This window comes from Haliotis cracherodii, unplaced genomic scaffold (genome assembly GCF_022045235.1).
Source record: "Haliotis cracherodii isolate W230 unplaced genomic scaffold, xgHalCrac1.p SCAF_20, whole genome shotgun sequence".
In the NCBI taxonomy this organism is placed as follows: Eukaryota; Metazoa; Mollusca; class Gastropoda; order Lepetellida; family Haliotidae; genus Haliotis; species Haliotis cracherodii.
Genome location: NW_027266276.1, coordinates 12,068,911 through 12,088,330, shown reverse-complemented (window position 1 = coordinate 12,088,330; position 19,420 = coordinate 12,068,911). Strand labels below are relative to the sequence as shown.

At 39.7% G+C, this 19,420-nt stretch overlaps 1 protein-coding gene across 1 annotated transcript in view; it reads left to right on the top strand.

The window, feature by feature from the left end:
• The first annotated feature begins 1,063 nt into the window (after positions 1–1,063).
• Positions 1,064–19,420, top strand: part of LOC139470120 (putative sodium-coupled neutral amino acid transporter 11) — a 130,955-nt gene continuing 112,598 nt past the window's right edge. The window contains exon 1 of the mRNA XM_071252415.1: positions 1,064–1,740. Within this exon, the coding sequence (XP_071108516.1) occupies positions 1,702–1,740 (39 nt within the window). The 5' untranslated portion in view covers positions 1,064–1,701. The remainder of the gene's footprint in view (positions 1,741–19,420) is intronic.

Below are 19,420 nucleotides of genomic sequence, written 5' to 3'. Positions count from 1 at the left end.
CTGTAAAACGTGACTATGCTAATGGGCCTGGGTGGTCAGGCTTGCTAACTTGGTTGATGCATGTCATTGTATTCCAATTGCGTGGATCGATGCTTATGATGTCAGTCGCTGGAGTGTCTGGTCCAGACTTGATTATTTACAGACCGCCGTCATATGGACTATTGCTGAGTGCGGCGTTAAACAACAAAGAAAAATAAAGTTTTAAACTGTTTGGTTCACAATCACGAGGAAGCAGAACATTGTGGAGTGAGTGAGTGAGTGAGTGTGGTTTTTTTTTTATGCAGCTTTGAACAGTATTCCAGTTATGTCATAGCATGTTAGTGGAGCTGGAGTAGAGCTGCATCACTTCTGGCTTTCCTCCCACATTAAGCTGGAAATCCGTGCTATAACTGAAATACTATTCAAAGCAGTGTAAGCCCAACTCACTCACTCACTGTTTATCTGGACAGCCTAATAGATAATAAACCGTTTTTTGTTCTGAAATCAAATCAAAAATCATGTGGACTCACATGAACACATGAATTAATGTAAGTCAGGCTTCGCTAGCTCGGAACATGCCCTTCTAATATTGATAACACATAACAGTTGCAAGGCTTCATTTCTATGCATATTTTATGACATTTGCAAATTGATTTTTAAATTTATCCTCAAGTACTTAATATGTATGAAATTATGAATATTTTAGATCTGTATATGTTTTTATGTGACTGGAAAAATTCTAGTAATTGATCCAATATTATCTGTTATCAAATATTCTCCTTAACAACTGCGACAAAACAACATTATACAATAACAGTAGCTTCATCAACTATTACCGTGTTGGATCAGATCCCAGCCTGATGAGAGCATGAACAGCCAATTAAGCTGTCAGCAATTATTTGTTACAACATATCTAAGCAAGTGACATATATTGCCTTCGTTTGAAATAATTGATTCCCCACAAAGGTGCCTCTCTCTATGCAGGCTATTCACGACTGCTGAATTATGGGTCAGCTAGACTTGAATGCATTAACAATTCATGAAATCTCAATTCAGTTTTCCTTTGACAGGTTGAGTGAGAGAAGCTTGGACCTTATTTCACCGAACAGACAGGCAGTGTGGCTACTTAGATGCTAGATGAAGCAGTTTGTCTGTGACTTGGAAGGAAGGTTTACAGCTCCACCATTCAATAAGCAGACGCCTAGCAGAGCAAGCAGACTGCAGTGCGAGCAGACGGCATTGGTAGCAGACGACATTGAGATGCTAGGAGATGTGGTAGAACTGGAAGATTTTCATTGACGGTCGTTCATCCGATGTTTTGGAGTTGACTGGCAGATGGTGAAGCGATTGAGAAAATTAATCAATAGTAGTACAGCACACGTGTGGTTCTACCTCTGTGTTAGGGCCATCATTAGTATATCAGAGCAACAGCAGACGATGTGTCCATGTCAATAACGCTAACACTCCGTGTCTTCATGTTACAATCATAGTGTAGGTTCCAGCGTTCTTGACGATCATATCAGGAGTCCTGTTTCAGTGATCTGCGTGATCTTCTTTGCCAGTCCGATACACGTTCTACTGTTTTGGATTGTACAGTTGGACGTAGGCGGGTGAAATTGGGCATTGAAGGTGACGTCTGCTTGTCTCTTTGTACAGTTGGAAACAGATGGGAATAGTATACAAACGTGACCACAAGGTGTAAAGTGTATCATTCAGGGAACCATGGCGACCGAAGGGACATATATACTGGGGCACAGTCAGGTAGGTACAGTTTATGGCCTTGTTTTCTTTGTGCTCATGTTGTCTCATTGATCCATCTTTATGTCAAAGTTGTTCTGTGGTAGTCACAGCGATTTATCTCGGATTCTCAACTAAATGCCCTTTGCAGGCAAACTGGGAAAGAAGATATTATTTTGTTCCAAATTAGATTTAAAAAAAGTTATTTTTCTCAATTCAGATGTATTTTAACATTGCATTCAATGCAAATGTGTGAAACTAAGTATTAATACCACTCCTTCTATACTGGTCTTGTCAGTGATAGCCAAGTCTCTTTTTTAATAACATAACATTAGTTTGAACTATGTTGGTACATATTTTCTTCCAGCGTAAGAACTTTCACTGACATTCGCTGCAGACTTGGTACTGAATATTGGTCTCTGAGGAGGTCGAGATAAATTCCTGATTTATATGGATGTTCCAGAATATCGATTGTGAGGCACTAGTTAAGTTAGTATCCTGATTTTTATTCAAGAAAGATAAAAACTAGGCATGTATACTTTAGTAGTTTGTTGTTCAACTGAAGAACTTACCATCCTGTATCGTGTTACAGAACTGATTTGAGGTGTTTCATGTTGATTGATCACCGATTTGGTGATAGTAAAAAAATTGTATAACATTTTATGATTTGAATTAACTTGATTACTGTATATGACTTGGAAAAAAATAATTGATTTTTCAATTTCCTATATGGCCCAAGCAGCCCTGCATTGTGTATTCCAGAGTATGGGACAGATGCTGACTTTATATGATGTGACAATATTGCAAGTAGTGAACTGTATTGTGGATGATTTATGCTACCTATTAAATAATCATGTTGCTTTAATGACATTTCCACTGGTTAGTTTCTTTGAAAGCACTGTTGTGGTGAAATTGAACTGTTTAGGTAATATATTGATTTATCATGAGTGCTATCACACTGGCTATAGGACCTAGATGGTTCAGCTGCTGGCTTTGAAATCCAGGCGTAAATGTGTGGTACCTGTCCGTCGCACGGAAATTAACTGTAGCTTGGTATAGCTGATGAAGAGAGGCAGAATGACGGCTTGGGCCGACTTGTTTGAAAAGAATAGCCAGGGACAGTCAGTGACAATAGGGAGCCATTAGCCATTATCCCCTGTTGCCTGGACATGACAATCAGGCTGCAGTGTCCCTGTAGTCAGGCTTGGATCTGTTCTGCAGCTACAACCTTTTCTGTGTTCGGACAGAGCTTTTTGCATCCCTGTCAAGCATAGCTGTTTACTTGCTCTTACAAGGACTTATAATGTCCACAGTCTCTTGCCTACTCACAATGTAGGCGTTTGACATTGTAAATAGTTTGTTTGTTTGTTGTTTAACGCCGCATTCGGCAATATTCCAGCTGTATGACAGCGGTCTCTAAATAATCAAGACTGGACCAGACAATCCACTGATTGACACCATGAGCATTGATCAATGCAAAAACATGAGTCAATTAAGCGAATCTGACTACCTGATCCTGTTAGTCATCTCTTCCGACAAGCATAGTAGCCTATTGTGGCAAGCATGTGTTGCTGAAGACCTATTCTACCCCGGATCTTCAAGGGTCTTGTAAATAGAACCCTTTGTGGAACTCGTACATTGTCTCTGTGTAATTAGGAAGATCATTAACTGCTAGACCAAGTGGGGAATCAGGGTTAGAATTGGTCCCCAGAAACCTATGCTGGTCGTAAGAGGTGACTTAATAGAACAGATAGTCAGGCCTCGTGATTTGGATGATTGCATTTCATCGTACCCCGATGACGGTGATTGTTGCTCACTTGGGCTGGGACGAGTCCAAATTTACTACCTGGGTACCCACACCCCTATTACCCGATCCTTCCAGGGTACCCACTGTAGATCTTAGGAGATGTCTCAAAATGTCTGATTGGGAATGTCTTCAGCATAGCCCTGGCAAAATGTATTCAGATACACATATTGAACAATCTGGTCATTCATACACTGAAGTTGAATTAAGTTATATCTTTATTCAACCACATGAAAAATCAGAAGGAATGGGTGCATAGTCAGAAAAAAATTAGTGACTTGTAGTGTAACCATAGAGTTAATTTTTGTCATTAAACAATATATCACGTGACTAACCACGGGTCCGGGTAGTCCTGTGGGTACCTGGGTCCTTCTCAGTACCCACCCGACCCGGGTACCCGAGTTACCTGTCCCAGCCCTATTGCTCACAATGTTGATCACCATTTTGTCTGGTCTAGACTCCATTATATACTGGCCAGCATCATATTAATATTAGTTTCATATATATAATTATGGCTTTCTAAATAAAAAAAGGGGTGTTTCAAAAACGTGACCAACATTCAATAGATCTCCACAATCAATGTGCCATTACCTTTTCCACCCTCAAAAAGTCAACTGAAGCAAATATATTATTAATAAATATTTGCAAAACAAAATCAAATATGTATCATATTGGTACCAATAAAATATATGTCTTTGTTAGCTTATTGGTTTGAATATTGGAGTAGGGCTGTATTAATACTCATTGCATGATAGATGAAACCTGTGACAATTGCCCTATTCAAAGTGACATATTCCATTATCAACGGCAATTAATTAATGAACACAGGCCCAGCCAAACATATTTATCAATGTTGTGTCAATTGTAATGCCTGTGAAACAAGACTTTTAAAAAAATAAAATGTGTGAATTACAATATTGAAATGTGAAAAAAAATTAATGAAAAGTTGTGTTTTTTTCATTCCGACAACCAGAAAGTCTTAACAAAACTCCAACACATTTACTGTCTCTTTCAACATAAATAAACTAGTACAACCTGGTGTGACCTCTTGTAATAGTTTCATTCGTGTGTTTCAATAAACAGATAGGTGATAGAAATGTTAACTCACTCAAGCTGTATCGTTTATTGTTGAATCCCAGTATGCGCAGTATAAAACAGGTGTTAATGTCACATTGTGTTTCAGTGGACATTATGACATTGAAATTGCCTAGCAGGGATGGCCCTACTATGATGGCACTGAAACATGATGAACTTCATCATTTAGAGTCACATATCTGCTACAGGGGATCCAATTCTCTTTATTGTTGATGTGAAGAGAAATTTACAGCAGTATCCCTTGGCTTATTTCCATTTCCTTGATTACCTTGTGAATTATATCTCTGTTCTGTTATGTTTGGGGACACGGGTGGCCCAGTCGTCTAAGGCGCCGCGATTCGCTGTGCAGAGTTGCGTCCCTTGGGCACGCCAGAAACCTATGATTGTGGGTTCGAATCCTGGTTCGCCCCAATTATGTTTCCAGGCTTGTCAGCACCATACCCGTGCTCGTGGGTTTCACTCAAGTGGTTAACGTCTGAGACCTGCATCACTTCAGGCTTTCCACCCACATTAAGCTGATATGACGTGATATAACTGTAATACTTGTAAAAGCTGCGTTAAACCAAACTCACTCACTCACTCACTGTTATGTTCATACCCTGGAGGACCGCCACCGTGGTGGTAGAGTGTCTGCCCAGAGAGCAGACAGTCCGGGGTTCGATCCCCGGCCGCATCATACCAAAAGATGTTAAAAGATGGTACTTGTTGTCACCCTGTCTGACGCTCGGCATTAAGGGGCTAAAATAAGGACTGGTCGCCTCGGAGTCAGTATACTGTATCTGAGTGGGGTATTCATGTTAAACTGCGGCATGGTATATCAGTGAGCTAGCACTATCAATCGGAATCAGTCCAGACTAGTAAAAGCAGCCACACAAACACACCCACATACATGCACGTTGCTGTATAAGTGCAAAAATCTTGGACGCGACGTTAAATTTCACCTCACCTCACCTCACCTCATACCTTGGAGGGGCGGTCGAACAGCCTTTTGGTTAAAGCATTTGCTAGTCACACCAAAAACCTGGGTTCGATTCCCAACATGGGTTCAATGTGTGAAGCCCCTTTCTGATGTCCCCTGCCGTGATATTGCTTGAATATTGCTATAAGCGATTGATTATTTACAGGCCGCCGTCTTATGGCTGGAATATTGCTGAGTGCGGCGTTAAACAGCAAACAAATTCAAGGCCTCTGTTCATGAAGTGATAATCCTGCAGCAGGACTCTGTGGGTTCCTGTCAGCAGAACATGCGTCAGAAGTATCAGAATTATGCAAAACCTCTATTATTATCAATTATAGCTAAAATTGATAGAATTATCATTAAAACGCCCGCATGTTACCAGAAATGAGCAGGCCACTGTAACTTGATAATGCCCTCATATTACTTGACGACGGGCCATTATCACGCCTGTTGTTAGGTGACATCATAGGGATAGGGAAAGGTGACGTTGAATAGTGACTAAACGATTTAAAACAGATATTGTTCATTTTTATTTGGTAACAAATTCTATCCATTTTAACTATGAAAACGGTAACGCTATTTTTCAGGGCATTATCATTTGCAGAAGCCCTACGTCTTTTCAACTGCACTCCTTCGTTGGGCAGTTAATGGAAGACCTCGGGCTTCTGCAAATGATAATGCCCTGAAAAATAGCGTCACCCTTATATGAATCATCAATTTGAGAGTTCTGATTATCATTATGAATATTCAGGGTGACAACCAATATTTCACAGCTCGTACCTAGCCTGCTACCCAAGTCCCAACGGAAAACACAATGGCCGCCTATTTTCTTATACCGATCCTCTTCGGAATGAATAGATTGCTGTTGGTTTTGTGAAACGTCCCTGAATTCTTGGTCAGAGAAACTAGAGGTTGCAGGTTATCTGACAATGTATGGATCTTTGTTTGGGAAGTCTCGAGGATATTGATTTAGAAGTCAGTATTATGTCATATAGGAATTCCCCCGAAGCAACTTGCAGCATTGCGATTGATTTCCAACTTGGCTGTATGTGGTAACGGAATGCTGTTGAGGCCCATTAGAAACTGTGGAAGTTATGTTAAGCTAAAAGGGTTACATTGATCACAAGTATTTGAACCATTTTCTATTTGGAGGGAAATTGTTGATGTTTATGTTTTATGTCAAGAAATGTTTAGGTGCATGATGTTTTTATGATTGTAAAGCAGTAATTGTAAGTTTCAGAAAAGCTGTTGGTGATGTATTCATTTTAAAGATCAGGGTGCCGTTGTTCAAAACAACCTTAGCACTATGAATGTCTTAAGTCTATGTTAAGGTATTGGAGTTATGATCACCTTAGGGCTAAGATCGCTCTGTACAACGGCACCCAGGAAAAAGGCAGTAAATAAGCTGCAGTTGTGTGACTCTGGAATATTTGTAATCAAGACGTTTCCATGCAATTTGATGTAGATATGCGTATCGTGATACGTATTGTATCGTGACCCATGTATCATGATACGTCTCATGTCATGACCTTGCTATTTTGTTTCACCTCTAGTTATATTTTGGCCTGTGGCATCTTTTAACACTTCGGGTATTCTTGGGCCAAATAGGTTCTCATTATCCCAGGCAAGACATGCCTTCCATTTCCCCGAACACCTGGTGTCATCACTGATTTTCAGTGAACCAGTCATGTATTTTTCACCGCTATTTTGCCTTATACGCCCACTGGAATCTGTTTCGTTGGATAATCAAGACTGGTTATTCTTTGGTGTTGACGTTTTATATTGATGAATATGTGATGGTCGTTATGTGTGACAGTCATGTTTACGTGGAATGTCTGATAAATTATGCTTCCGACTTCGAAATGTTTGCCATGAAAAATGAATTGTTGCAAGATGTTTGTAAAAAATAATATTTTGGCTCAAAGTTTCAATTAAATTAGGTGGTGTATCTTAACCTGTGGAAGAACACAATATTCACTTTCCCTTTCATAGATTTTTTTGAATAATTTTTTCACACAGTTACTGTCACAGTTATAGCAATTCAGTTTGAATTTGATATTTGTATTATGTTCAGCAAGCAGCCTTGAGCTGTCTCAAGGCATGTAATGGGATTGCCAGATCGGTAGAATTCATCCGAAATAATGTGATTTATCAGTGTCATGCTCCCACCATCCTTGTGTTGATCAGGCCTGCTTTGTGATAAAGTAAGAAAACGTACAGCTCTATGGATGACAACTTCTTGTTTAATACATATAGCAATGTTTTGATGTAGATTCATGCGCCTTTATGAAGCTGCAGTGATACACTTGCATGTTTTCGTACTTGCTCACTACTTCTAGAGTGCCAATCAAACAGTTAGTTTTTTATTATTTCTACACCTCCTTGTTCTAGTTGATAGAGCTAAAGGTGAGGGGTTCGACCCTCGTCCATGTTATACCTAAAGATGATAAAAGATGGGGCTTGTTGTTACCTGGCCTGGCATATTTATGTTAAACTGTAGTGTAGATGCATCGGTGGATCGCGATTTTTTACTTCTCGATCACAGTCGCACACTGAGTAAAAAATATCGATTCTGACCTTAAATGATTGCTTCAATAACTGTTGTACTAAACACAAATCAGTAGTGCAAGTTAATATTGAAAACATACATACCGTTTTCGACGTAATAAGCGCCCAGGGTGCTCTCAAAATTAGAAATAATGGGCTCTTATTAGAATATTACTTTGGTGGAAAAAACAGAATTGAAAGATAAATTTCATGGTTTATGCTGTATGCTGACAGTCTGAACTGTTATACGACAGATATATTTTTACAGAATTTAATTGCCCATAATTAATGGTGCATATAACACACGATTGCGTATCATACATGAATAAATAAGTCATGTGTATATTGATAAATCGGAAGGGGTGCTAACTGGGATTGTTCACTTGCCAATATATTAGCAAATATCGCCGTGGGCGCTTATTAGAGCAGGGCGCTTATTACGTCGAATACGGTATTTTCATTTGTTGTGCCATACTTGACACTGACAACTGTAAATCATCAGTGTGCCAGGTATTTGGCCGTCCTGTCTATGACGCACCACAAATAAGAGCACATCGTCATACATATCGTATCGTATCTCATCACAATTAATAAAATCCAAATGGGTCGGAATTGTTTATTTTTATGTTGTGACCTCTTCAAACTTCTGCATGGCACTAATGTCCTACCCATCCTTCAAAACTTCAGTCGTTCCTGATTGCTAGACATCAGGATACGGACCCGTGAAGATCTGGAGTAGAATAGGTCTTCAGCAACCCATGCTTGCCGTAAAAGGTGACTATGCTTGTCGTAAAAGGCGACAAACGGGATCGGGTGGTCAGGTTCGCTGACTTGGTTGATGCACGTCATCGATCCCAATTGCGTGGATCGATGCTCATGATATTAATCACTGGATTGTCTGGTCCAGACTAGATTATTTACAGACCGCCGTCATATAGCTGGAATATTGCTGAGTGCGGCGTTAAACAACAAACCAACCAACCAACCAACCAACATCAGGATACGCCCAAAAGTGCAGCTTCAGGATGATAGATAAGGGTACCAATATGAACCAGGGCCCACTTGCACAAAGCGATGTTAGTGCTACGACTATTGTAAGCCTATGTTAAAGTATGGGAGTTACGATCATCTTAGCTCTAAGATCGCTTTGTGCAAGTGGGCCCTGAACTATATTTTGATGGAAAAATAAGCTTCCTTTTTTGGTAAGTCAGTATTTAGAAACCAAAGAAGAATATATTAGAATAAGAATGGTTCAAGTGACCATTAAACCTGTCACACTGATGATCTTTTTATCGGCCATATTATCCTGGTGAGTCTTGTTATAAATCAGGACAACAAAGAAATGGCCACCACTATAATCACATTTACTAGATGCGATGTGCTTATTCATGAATCGATATGAACCATGGTATGTGAGTCTCCATAAGGTGATCAGCTTCTTAATGTGATTGTTAATTTGGGCATTTTATGGATGAAAGTATCCACAATCCATTTTTTTTTATGTCAACCAGCTTGTTTTTCATTCTCATGACCGGATAATAATGGGCTTGTTCTGATAGCATTATAATCAGATTTAGCTAATTGCTTTGTGACAGATGGTAATATCCTGAGAGAGAGAGAGAGAGAGAGAGAGAGAGAGAGAGAGAGAGAGAGAGAGAGAGAGAGATAACAGTGTTAGAACCTACACCGAATTGGTGCTCCTAGTTGTAATAAAGAGGTTGTTCATCCATATATCTTATACTACTCACACTACTAAATGCCTCTCAAAAAAATCTTGGAAAGTATTAAACACTTACTTGCAAAGTGAAGACATTTTTTCACCCTAATAAGAATGTGTGAAGACAACTGAGATAACATTCAGCTCATCTTTTTGCGCGGCCTATTTGCCTTCACTACAGCTATTCACATTCAACCAGCTTAATTATTCACTTGCGGAACCATGAATTTATAATGTCCACCAAAAGGTCTCGAATGGCTTCATTGCATTGCACAGTGACAGTGCCTAGTCCTTCCAATTCTCTGTCTGTCGGCATCACATTAATGCCAAAATGTTAATGTCATGGTAAAGATCTATGACCAGCATCACTCTAGGTTTCCCTCAACAATAAGCTGACACGCCATGATTTTACCTAAATACAATTCAAAGTGGACTACCTTCTCACAAGTGTTTGATGAAATTGTAACATTAGCAATACTTAAGAGTGAGTGAGTATTGTTTTACACTGCTTTTTGCAATATCACAGAAGGACATTATTAATTCATGGTTCCACAAGTGAATAATTCAGCTGGTTGAATGTTATTAGCTGTAGGCAAAAAGGCCTTTCAAAAAGCTGACCTGAATGTTATCTTACTTGTATTGAGAAGTAAAAAATCACATTAGCAATACTTAAGAGTGAGTGAGTATTGTTTTACACTGGTTTTTGCAATATCACAGAGGGAAACACCAGAAATGGTCTTCACACATATTTGGGAAGCGAACCTGGGTCTTCAGTATGAAGGGCAAACGCTTTAAAAACTTACGAAGATTGGCTTATTGAACACTGGCCCTAAAAAAATAATTGCAAATTTGTGGCTTATTGATCGGTGGCCCTAAAAAAATAATTGCAAATTTGCATGTTCGCCACAAAATTGTGCATTGAATTTGTAATGCTGTACAAGTTAAGACTAGCTTAAGGAACACTGCATCCTCAGCGACATATTCAGAAAACATTTAAAGGACAACAAAATAAGGATTTCCTTGTCTTAATTCTCAGGAAAGCATCTTTTAACTAAAGCTTATTCATACACTCTTCTGATTCGATTAAGTGTATAGATGGTTCATCATACATTGCCACGAGTTTCAAATTAGATTTATGCTAAACTGCTGTTCTCATCATGGACAAGAGTGAATAAGTGAGTATGGTTTTACGCCGCCTTTACCAATATTCCAGCAATATCATGGCAGAAATGGGCTTCACACATTGCACCCATGCTGGGAACTGAACCCATGTTTGGGGCGTGATGGGGGAACGCTTTAACCATTGGGCTACACCACTGCCCCTAGTTGTAGACAGTGAAATTAGTGCACCTTGTGAAATGGAGACATCGTCTCTGTGTAATTATGTAATCATAAACTACCATGTGACCCGTGAAGATCCGGGGTAGAATAGATCTTCAGCAACCAATGCTTGCCGTAAAAGTTGATGATACTTGTCGTAAGAGGCGGCTAGAGATCGGGTGGTCAGGCTCGCTGACATGGTTGATGCATGTCATCATATCACAATTGTGTGGATCGATGTTCATCATATCAATCGCTTGTCATATAGCTGGAATATATGCTGAGTGCGGCGTTAATACAAAAAAACACAAAAATATGGTATAAATAAAATGTGGAATTTATCCTAAAATATCAAGATGGCAGACAAACATGGAAGAGAGAGACTGTGCCAAGTTGGTGACGAGAAAGATGGAGTCTTTAATAGCTTTGAAACCAGGTTATGGTGGAAAATGGATCCAGGGTATTTATCATAAAGTAGAGATATAATACCCTGGATAAAAGAGGATGCAACTATATCAAGACTTTTGACATATTTAATAGGCTGAGTTTGGTCCAATTACTTGAGTCATGCATTGATATTAATTTTCATTGAGTCATTCGACCGCCTCCATGGCCCAGTGGTAGACCATCCAACCGGAGAGCGGAAGGTCCTGGGTTCAATTCCCAGCCGTGTGATTCCTGAAGATGTTAAAAGATGAGTGAGGTTTTCATGTTAAACTGCGGCATGGTATCTTAGTGTGCTTGCACTGTAAACCGTCATCAGTAAGGACTAGTACAAACAGCCATGCAGAAACACAGCCCAAACGCATGCACGCATGCACATCGCTATATAAGTGCTATAATACTCGATGCGACATTAAGCCTCATTTCACATCACCTCACATCTTTGCATTGTGGGTAACATATCTTGATGTGTGCTGCAATGTGAGTCAGATATGTGTGTTGCATTGTGGGTCAGATATCTTGATATGTGTGGCATCATGGGGTTGTGATTTGAATTGTTTGATTCTAAGTACTAAGCAGTGAATAAACCACCTCAAGAAAACAATCTAAGGGTTGATAAAGGGGGTAGAATTGTTTGTTTGATTATAGACAATCTATAGTCAATTGCTTGGTTGTTTGAAATCCGGGGTTCAATCCCCGGCTGCATAATACCAAAAGACATTAAAAGATGGGACTTGTTGTTACCCTGTCTGGCGCTTGGCATTAAGGCGCTAAAACAAGGCTCGGATTCAGTATACTGTGTCTGAGTGGGATATTCATGTTATATTGGGATCTCACTGGGCTAGCACTATAAATCGGCATCAGTCCGGTCTAGTACAAGCAGCCACACATGCACACACGTGCATGCACATCGCTATATACATGCAATAATCTTGGACGTGACATAAAAACCCAATTTCACCTCACCTCACCCTGGTTGTTTGGACCTTCTGATCAATCTTTGATTATTTCAATTTATAAGAACACCTCTATTCTGGGTCAGATGTTGGTTGTTGTTTAACGCCGCACTCAGCAAATATTCCAGCTATATGACCGGGGTCTGTAAATAATCGAGTCTGGACCAGACAATCCAGTGATTGACAACATGAGCATCGATCCACACAATTGGGATGGATGACATGCATCAACCAAATCAGCGAGCCTGACCACCCGATCCCATTAGTTGCCTTTTACGACAAGCATAGTCGCCTTTTATGGCAAGCATGGGTTGCTGAAGACCTATTCTGCCTCGGATCTTCATGGGTCAGATGTAATATGTGTTGTATAGGACAGAGTTAGATATTGCATCTTACAAGTAGGTAATGATATTTGACCATGACATTAACTTTATTCAGAGCCACAGTTTCCTGCAATCTATTATTCATTAAATGTTAATACTAATCCAGAAAACAACGACTATGTGTAATATCACCTCTCCGCAACATCTTGTTTAGTCAGGGTTATCAATTTATGCATGTTGATATAGAAGTGTGAAAAATGTGACGTTAATCCTCATTTCACCTCACCTGGCAATTTATGCTTCATAAATCTGTGATGAATTTGCAATTAGTGGAATATAGAATGTATATTGTAATATACATATTATTTATTGCCCCTGAGCAACATGTTGTTCATTTGGGCTTAGTAGAAATGTGTTATGAATAAATAGGAAGTATATATATAAATTAAATATAAAGTAAATTCACAGCTGGTGTGTTGTACAGTTTGAATGAAATCAGTCTTACTTTGTTGAACTCTGGGTAAGAATAAGCTACGAAAGCCATGCCAATCTTCCCATTATTTTTTCTGGGTCAGAATAACCCATGCTTATCTCCCCATTGGGTTCATGTACCCCAAGCTTATCTTCCCCTTGGAATTCTGGATCAGAATAGGTCCCCTGTACCCCAATCTTATCTTCCCCTTGGAATTCTCTATCAGAATAGGTCTCCTGTACCCCAATCTTATCTTCCCCTTGGAATTCTGGATCAGAATAGGTCCCCTGTACCTCAAGCTTATCTTCCCATTGAAATTCTGTATCAGAATAGGTCCCCTGTACCCCAATCTTATCTTCCCATTGAAATTCTGTATCAGAATAGGTCCCCTGTACCCCAAGCTTATCTTCCCCTTGAAATTCTGTATCAGAATAGGTCCCCTGTACCCCAAGCTTATCTTCCCCTTGGAATTCTGGATCAGAATAGGTCCCCTGTACCTCAAGCTTATCTTCCCATTGAAATTCTGTATCAGAATAGGTCCCCTGTACCCCAATCTTATCTTCCCATTGAAATTCTGTATCAGAATAGGTCCCCTGTACCCCAAGCTTATCTTCCCCTTGGAATTCTGTATCAGAATAGGTCCCCTGTACCCAAATCTTATCTTCCCCTTGGAATTCTGTATCAGAATAGGTCCCCTGTACCCCAAGCTTATCTTCCCCTTGGAATTCTGGATCAGAAGAGGTCCCCAGTAACCCAAGCTTATTGCGCAATTGGGATTCTGGGCTTCGCATTGGTTTGCGTCTGATCTACACACTCGCTCAGACAAAACTCACTCAGACAACATTCACTCACTCACTCAGACAGCACCACCAACCCCTCCCCCCTCTCCCCCCCCCCCCCCCCCCCCCACACACACACACACACACTAACACACACTAACATACTTATTGGGATGCACATTGTAGGCCTCCAACATCATCTCTAGGACCCACGGATTATTTGTCGTGTGTTCAGACTCTATTCAGTTGTGAGACAAGATTCAATGAAATTCACAAATTTGAAAATCCTCAATCACCATGCAGATTACAGACATTCTGCTGTTATGATGCAGTTGCAGGGTTCTGTAAGCACAACTCAGGTTGCTACGGCAATAGAGGCACATCTCAAATGGTCTGGAGACGTTAACAAGAGCGCCCGAGATCAGAGGGTGCAAGTTACCAGAGAGTGTTTGACAGGAGTGCATGATTACATCACAAACTCAATACCACATCTTTCATTTGTGCAAGATCAGCATGACACCATCATGAAAGCACCTTCTAAGGAAATGCCTCAATCACCCTTTTTCACATGGTTCCCATGGAAACTATGCATACAGGTGCTTTTAGCAGATCTGAGAGGAGGTTTACATGTCAAATCACTGATTACTGAAAGCCAGCCAAACGAGAACTGTGTTTGACAAACAAATAATTGAATACCCTGTGTTTGTGTTAGACTTGTTGCATGTAATGAATACCTGAGTCAGCAGTCTGTGAGCAATTCGTGACATATGGCCTTTCTTTGTTCATTCAGAACATACGGCTTTTCAAAGGATCTCTTCATGACTGGGAAAGGACAGAAACAGGGAATATCGGGGATAACATAATTAAGATTGAGACATTATCAATGTGACAAAAATGAGAAGTGAACAGAACATATTAAGACAATAACTTTCTCACATCTCTTAATTGCAGATTATTATCATTATCATTTTGTATTAAAATGCCTGGAGTTGAAAAGGTCTCCAGTACCCCATGTTTGTCTCCCTGTGCGGATTCCAGGATAGAACAGGTCCCCAGTACCCCATGTTTGTCTCCCTGTGCGGATTCCAGGATAGAACAGGTCCCCAGTGCCGCATGTTTGTCTCCCTGTGCGGATTCCAGGATAGAACAGGTCTCCAGTACCGCATGTTTGTCTCCCTGTGCAGATTCCAGGATAGAACAGGTCCCCAGTACCCCATGCTTATCTCCCTGTCCGGATTCCAGGATAGAATAGGTCCCCAGTACCCCATGTTTGTCTCCCTGTGCAGATTCCAGCATAGAACTGGTCTCCAGTACCCCTGCTTGTGTGTATTCCAGGATAGAATAGGTCCCCAGTAACCCATGCTTGTCTCCATGTGCAGATTCCAGGATAGAACAGGTCCCCCATACCATAAGCTTGTCTCCCTGTGCGGATTCTCTTAGTTTAAACTGTATTCCTAGTATTTTGGGCTTGTTTGTATACCATTAACATGATACAGGATCTGAGATGCTGAGACAACTACTGGTTATCCCTCACAGCGTAGTGACAAACCGAGGATATACCCAACATGCTACTCTAACCTTCCTTGTCAACTACAACAACATCTATAGTTTCAAAATCACTGACTGACACTGAGTTGCCAATTCATCATGCCGCTGCCTTCTTATAAAAAAATAACCAATGCAGAAGTAACTTTGATCTTTGGTTATCTTGTCAAGTGTGTGACACGAAACTTTGCAGGCACAGTTAAATTTGCACGAATTCATGGTGCCAAACGTTCCAGTCACAGTTAAAGTTCGCAAGAATTCATGGTGCCAAACTTTCCGGACACACTTAAAGTTCGCAAGAATTCATGGTTCAAAACTTACTGGGCACAGTTAAAGTTCTCAAGAATCCATGGTGCCAAACTTAACAGTATGTGAATTTTTGCTGATGATATCAACCACTGGTTTGCCAATCACACTTGATTGTTTGTATTGAGATTGGATAAAAGAATTCGAAGGAAAATAAACAAATATCAGAATTTTAAAAAGTCACAAGATTGACCTTAGGCACAGAAGGGATTTGATTCTGAGTTGAGTGATACAACTACTAATAATAAGTGCATTTATAATGCACCAGATTCCATTCGTCAAGTGGATGCTCATAGCGCTACACTATTATTACCCCGGTCAATTGATCAGTGAGCACTCGAATTTCATTCTCAGCTCCCTGGGAGGTATACAACCCTGCCTGTGAGGTACTAGAAGATTAACAGTCACATAACCATCTCATCCTACCGGGTACCCACTCACTGCTGGGTGAACAGAGACACATTTCAAACAAAGTCACTTGCCTAAGGAGACACCACATGTGGTACATGTGCTTCACTGTGGGCCAGGACCGAAGCCCTAGAAACTCTCAGGAGTCAAGCTGCTGAACGTGGTCATCCATCCAACTACTCTCCGAGACCGGCGTTGCTCAACTTCACCTGATTTGTGATCTGTGCGCTGTGCACAGGACCACGTGCCACCACATGAAACTGACGATGAAATAGGAACAAACAGACCTCGCTGTCAGCAAAGCTGGAGATTAATGACCTGTTTCCATGCGTGTGTAAAGAGGGATAATTAAACTGGCTATATGATCGCTTGTATCCTGCAGAGATCTGGACAGTTTCTTCTGTGAATAGACCTGGGGGGTCTCGGCAAAGAATATAGGTCCCCGACATACAGTTGTCATAAGAGGAGGCTGAATGGACCAAGTGGTCAGGCTCCGTGAATTGGCTGATTGCGTGTCATCATATCCCAAATGCATGGATCGATGTTCATGATGTCATTCCCTGGATTATTTACAATCTTATAGCTGAATTTTTACCGAAAACATAGAATTTCAGATTTCATCTTAATGGCTAAAGCCTCTGAAATGTGTTTTGTGATGGATTTAGGACCACATGTTTTAATTTATAATTTTTATAGTTTTTCAGATTAGCTCAGTGGTTCTAATTATATGTTATTTGGAATCAAGTGTTTATTGTTAGTCAGTTATTAAGGAGTCATTGAAAGGCATTTGGAAGTGATACACATAAAGATTAAAAAAATAATAGAAGTGGTTCTCAGGCAATGGCTTTTGAAAATATTGCGTGGGCGGGCGGTGTTTTTTTTCGATGCTGTTGGTTATTCAAGCTAGTATGTTTACAACAGCAAATTTTGTTCACAACAATTTCGGGGAAATCACGTAGGTATTGTATCATTTAACTGCCGGGATCATGTGTTCAAGACTTTTTTTTAAATTTTAAATTATATAAGTTGTTATATTTGAAAATACCGGGTAGTAATAAAAACTAAAACGTATGCCAGACTTTGTGATGTGGGCGTTGCCTTAGAAACAAGACTCTCTTTTTTTTAGCCTAAGGAAGAGAATCTATGGAAATCAACTTCTTATTATGAGGAACATAATAAGATAAGATAATAATGTGTTCCTCATAATAAGAAGTTGACATCCATTAATTCTCTTCCTTATGTAATTCAGGACAAAATAAATGCTAATGTGAAGGATATTTATTATTACGTTTATTTTTAGAAATATTTTTTAATTTTCGAAAATAGGCGTGATTTACATGTTGCAACATGTTTATTGTTTACCATTATCATGTACATGTGTTTACTTCTGTCAGAGAACTCTTTGGTTTCATCATGAGGTGTTGGCCTCAAACTATATGCATTTGATCAATAAGAATGTGTAGCGTTAAAACATTAACTATATGTTTTTGAAGTTATGTATTTTTCTTTTTTAATGAACCCATCAAAGAAAAGGCCACAGGCATGTAATAATAAATTATGAGTTTTCCTTTCTAACTATCTGATTGATCAGCTTTCTATGAAAAAACATGTTTATCATATTTGCAATGATATGCCATTGGCGCCAAATGGTGGTATTCTATTGGCAAACTGATACAAAATATGTTTTGTTTTATCTGCCTGAGGGATATTTTTAGAATTTGCATTTTCAGCATTGTAATTATCAGCCAAAATGCTCAAAAATAATTCAATGAGTCATTCTTGATGCAATATCTTTAAGCAGCCAGGACACACACATCTAAAGGCATAGTCCTTCTGTGAAAGAAACTTAGAGAACGATACTCACTCACTCACTCACTCACTCACTCACTCACTCACTTACTCACTCACTCACTCACTCACTCTAACATTGCAAGAAATGATACTTGATGCAAAGTAAAAGGCTGCAGTGCAAGCTGTACTCAACGTCAGTAATAAAATCTCGCATTGTCTACTTAAGCACAAACCTAACAGGAATAAATCTCAGAGTGTAAAACTGGTCGCAGTTAAAATCTAATAAAGTATGCTTTGAAGATGGATGACCTTTTCATTTTGAATCAATATTAACCTGCCTATGGAAAATATTGCCTGTCTTGACATTACTTGCATTTGGTAGTAAGGCCATTAGGGTATTTATCTAGACCTGCTCAGAGTCCGATATTCGGCAACAATTCTGCAGCAAATGTCAGACTTACCAATTTGAATTTAAAAGAATCCAGTTCCTCAGAATTTTTTGGGGAAAAAAACCATTAAAAAAGTCAAATTTTGGACAATATCATAATTCTTTTTCCAAGTTTGCTTTCCAAAGTCATTAAAAATGAAATCCTAGATAAATCACTGTCACATCTGACTTTTGCTGAGCTCATGAACATTCTGAATTTCTTTTAACAAGCTAACTTTAACATCATCAAAATTATGCCACATTTTCCAGATAACGTTTTGGAATCATGATGGTTTTGTACAGATTTTCTTGTCCGTTTCCATCTGATTACAGCAGACAGTGGAAGCCGCCTCATTCACCGATATCTCTGCTGTACATAAACATGCTTGAATAATGTATTGTACTCTTCCTGGGTTGACAATTTGGGATGTCATGTTACATCGCGGTATTAGCCTTATGGACTGGGTCTCATTGATTGCTGCAGAAAGCTGTTGCTGTTCTTAAGCTTAAATGTTAAATCTATCACCACCCACACAGAAGAGGGTGGCAGCATGTTTCTGAAGCGTGGTTGATAACTTGGCTGATAACGGGGAATCCAGGTTAGACCAGATCCCCAGCAAGCTATGCTTGTTCTTGAAGGTAACTGTCCTGATTATTACAGACTGTTGTCATAGAGATGGAATGTTGCTGAGGGGGGCGTTAAAAACAACATACAAACTAAAACATGTTTATTTAAGAAATAAACAAGTGGGAGTTGTTTATCGTACAAAGTAACACTGCAGGGGGAATAAACCATAAATTTGTGTCCTGAG